Source organism: Cystoisospora suis (assembly GCF_002600585.1).
Source record: "Cystoisospora suis strain Wien I chromosome Unknown contig_2725, whole genome shotgun sequence".
Classification (NCBI taxonomy): domain Eukaryota; phylum Apicomplexa; class Conoidasida; order Eucoccidiorida; family Sarcocystidae; genus Cystoisospora; species Cystoisospora suis.
Window position 1 is genome coordinate 1091 of NW_027155521.1, and position 3786 is coordinate 4876.

The 3786-nt window shown below is 47.5% G+C and overlaps 1 protein-coding gene across 1 annotated transcript; it reads right to left on the minus strand.

Moving 5' to 3' along the window:
- Positions 1-1512: 1512 nt before the first annotated feature.
- On the minus strand, positions 1513-3562 carry CSUI_005618 (retrotransposon ty3-gypsy subclass; the record flags this gene model as incomplete). Its single annotated transcript, XM_068065789.1, has 2 exons — positions 1513-3000; positions 3209-3562. 2 exons carry the CDS (start codon positions 3560-3562, stop codon positions 1513-1515), a joined length of 1842 nt encoding a protein of 613 aa, XP_067922235.1.
- Positions 3563-3786: the final 224 nt, after the last annotated feature.

The window sequence follows — 3786 nt, forward strand, 5'->3', positions numbered from 1 at the left end:
TCACTTCTCCGAGGGGTGGCGGACCACCCTCGGTGATGTGTGCGGTCCGGCTTCCCGGCTAGTGACCGCTGGTGGACCGGGCTCCCGAGTCCCGGTTTGCGGACCCGCGCTGCACACATAGCTAGTCACTTAGTCACTGCAGTTAACCAACTTCCACTGCATGCGACTATATGTGGTAGCCGAATTCCCTACCGGTTCTAGCAGCTAGCCGTCTAATTGGTTAGTATTGCAGGCATATGGCTCACACACGTACTGTCTGTTTCTCCGTTTCTGTTTGGCAAACACGCTGTTCTCTTTTTATGCTCACTGACTGAGTTCCTACTGTGTGAGTCTCTAGTTGTTTTGCTGTTTACACCTTGTTCGCCTAGTCTCACAAGTGATTTACTAGGTTACTCTCCTAGTTCCCCTTATAGCCATTCGCGTACGTATTCACATACACACAGGACGTAGATATCTCTCACTTGCGCACTTGCTGTCGTCTGCAATGGTGTGACTTTCTCTCCCTTTGGGTATCTTTGGCCTTCCGGTTTTCCGATTCCATCCTATGCCTGCCCTTTCCGACTCTTCATGGTCTAAACCTTTTCCTTCAGCTTTAGGTTGCGCTAGCAGTCATACTCTCTTTCCCTCAGGTTCCCAGTACGCGGCACTCATTGCTTCTCCTTCTCTCTATTCTTGCACCATCCTTTCGGGTTCACTAGTACGCTTGTTTCCATCAGAGCCTTCTCCTCTGACACCCCTGCCCTCTTACGAAAAGAACCTTACACGATGTGAGGTTCGTTCCTCACATTCTCCCACGCCCTCTGCTGGCGTTGGCCCTTAGTCTTCCTCGTAAGTATCGTTGTAGACTCTTCTTTGCGCCACTGAGCTGACTTTCGGGCTCCCATATTGTAGAACCATCGGTCCACTGAATGAAAAAGAAGCGTGTCTGGTTCTCCTCCTTGTGATCTAGGATGCCTTCGATTGTATACTCTTGTTCTGCTACTGGATCTCGCTTCGGTGGGCTGCGCTTGAGATTGGGCGGCTCCTGGACCACTGTCGCCGGTAAGGAAATGTGGAGGACGGCGTGTATTAGCATCGAGTTCGGAAGCTCGAATCTGGCTGCACTTGGTCCATACATCTTGGTGATCTTGAATGGCCCTATAATCTTAGGCTTCAAAGCCTTCGATTTCCCTTCTATGTCTAAATTTATGGTGCTCGAGCAGACTTCTTGGCCCACTTGGAATGATACATCTCTTCGCTTTGTATCGTCGTACCGCTTCTGATACTCCTGCGCCTTCTCGACTTTTCTTTTCGCTCGTTGTACCTGCACATGCGCTTTCCAAGGGAAATGTTATGTAAGAAGTTCGCAATCCCTAATCAACACTTCGATTAGGGATTGCGAACTTCTTACATAATGGCTTGCTCGGCGTAAACCCATATAACAATTCAAACGGTGTCGCCTTTTTGCTTGCATGCACCGTACTATTATATGCAAATTCCAACAATGGTAACAGATCTGCCCACTTGGTATCATCACCCTAAATAGATCATCGTAACATCTGCTCGAAACGTTTGATTCGTGCGTTCCGCTTGTCCACCCGTCTGCGGATGATAGGCTGTGGACATCTTTTGTTCTATAGCTAAACGTTTGCGCATAACACGCCAAACCTCACTTGTGAACCTTGTATCTCTATCACTGACAATCGCACTGGGAACTCCATGAAATCGGATCACTTGACGTACTAACAGAATTGCAATGTCCTCGGCGGACGCACTATGCTTCGATGGGACGAAATGACTCATTTTGGTAAGCTTACATACAATTGTCAATATGGCATCCCATCCCTCTTTTGTTCTCGGTAACCCCACGATGAGATCCATCGCAATTTCTTTTCGCGGCATGTTTGGGATGGGCAACGGTTGCATCGAACCTCCAGGTCGTGAATGGGAGGACTTTCCCTTTGCGCGCTGTACACAAGATTTAGCAAACAAGTCAATTTCGTAATCCATCTTAGGCCACCAAAATATTTGACGTATGGCAGCACGTGTACGTTCAAATCCCGGATGCCTTGACAACATGTGGTCATGAACGTGACCGCACACCTCTCTCTTAAGTTCGCTTCCAGGTACACAGACTTCCCAACCTCCCTTTGTTAATGCCCATAGATACCGGTGCTCCCACATATACCTTTTACCCTCATAGACTACTTCTTTACCCTCTTCTTTATCTTTTCTGTCCACCTTACATAGTTTTACTATCTTCTGGAATGTATCGCACTTGCTGTATTCTTCAGCCCATCTCGCTTCTTCCGTGGTCAATTTGACCCCGCATCCTGTTCCTTTCGAGATTACCCCCATAAAATTAGATCTGCGACTCAATGCCTCCGCAACCACATTTTGTTTCCCCGGTTTGTACACCTCCTCCATATCGAAATCTGGCAGTTTATCTAACCAATATCCTAGTCGCGGCGTTACGTTCTTCTGCGTTAAGATTCGTCCTAACGTTGCATGATCAGTCTCGATGCGAAGTTTCTTCGTTCCTATTAGCTGTTGCCGCTTCATCAGTGCATAGATTATCGCGAGTAATTCGGATTCATATGAAGGTGTAAACTGACCACGGGGTCCTAGCTTATTTGACTCGAAAGCTATTGGGTGTCCCTCCTGTTCTAACACCGCTCCGATAGCATGCTTCGATGCATCACTGTTAATCGTCAGCTCCTTATCTGGATCATATATCTTGAGTAATGTCACGGCCGCTAGCGCATCCTTTAATCGTTGCACGGCTTCTGTATGCTTCGGCCACCACGTCATGCCACTCTCTTCCCGTAACAACTCATGTAACGGATGCGCCCACTTATCAAAGTTAGGTACTAATCTACGATAATAGCGTAGCAACCCGAGAAATCCTCGTAGCTGCTTCCTATCAAGTAGCTCTACAGGCCACTTCTGCACTTCTCCGACCTTCTCCGGTCCGGGTCCCACACCTCCTGGTTCGATGGCGAAGCCCAGGTACTGCACCTTCTGCGTCACTAACTCACACTTGGACAGTCCCACAAAGAGTCTGGAGTCTCGCATTTGTTGCAACACATTTTTAAGATGATCATAATGCAACTCTTTAGTTTTGGAGTAAATCAACACGTCATCCAGATACACGACCACATATTCATCAAGCTCTTTTCTAAACGTGTTTCGCGTACACGTTGAAACGTCGAGGGCGCTCCTGCTATACCAAATGGGGCAACTTGAATTGAAATGTTCCGTATCTTGTACGAAATGTAGTCTTCCACTGGTCTGGCTCTGCTACTTGCACTTGATAGTATCCCGAAGTTGAGTCTAATTTCGAAAACCACTGGGCTTTACCTAGTCTATCAATCAGGTCTTGTAAACGTGGCATTGGGTAGTCATTCTTGATCGTGATCTTATTGAGTTCTCTATAATCCATGACCAAGAATAGATCTTCGGTACCTTTCTTCTCTACGAAGAATACAGGGGCCGCAATCGGGGAACTGGACGGCACAATAAGTTCTCGTTCAAGCAGGGTCTGTAAGAGCTCCTTCAGTTTACGCGATCTTTCTTCTGACATGGGGTGCAATTGCCTTCTATAATCCGGGACTAAACCTGGAATGGTCCCGAAATGGTGCTTCTGGGGTCTATCAGTGATACCCACCGGTGGGCTCTCACGGAACACATCAACGTACGAGTCCAAGAGTATCCTAAACCTTTCTTCCAGCTGTATTCCTCTTTTATACAGCGTTTCGCTAGGCGCTTCTATCTCAGTCTTCTTATATGCACCTGGTCACTGAGCGG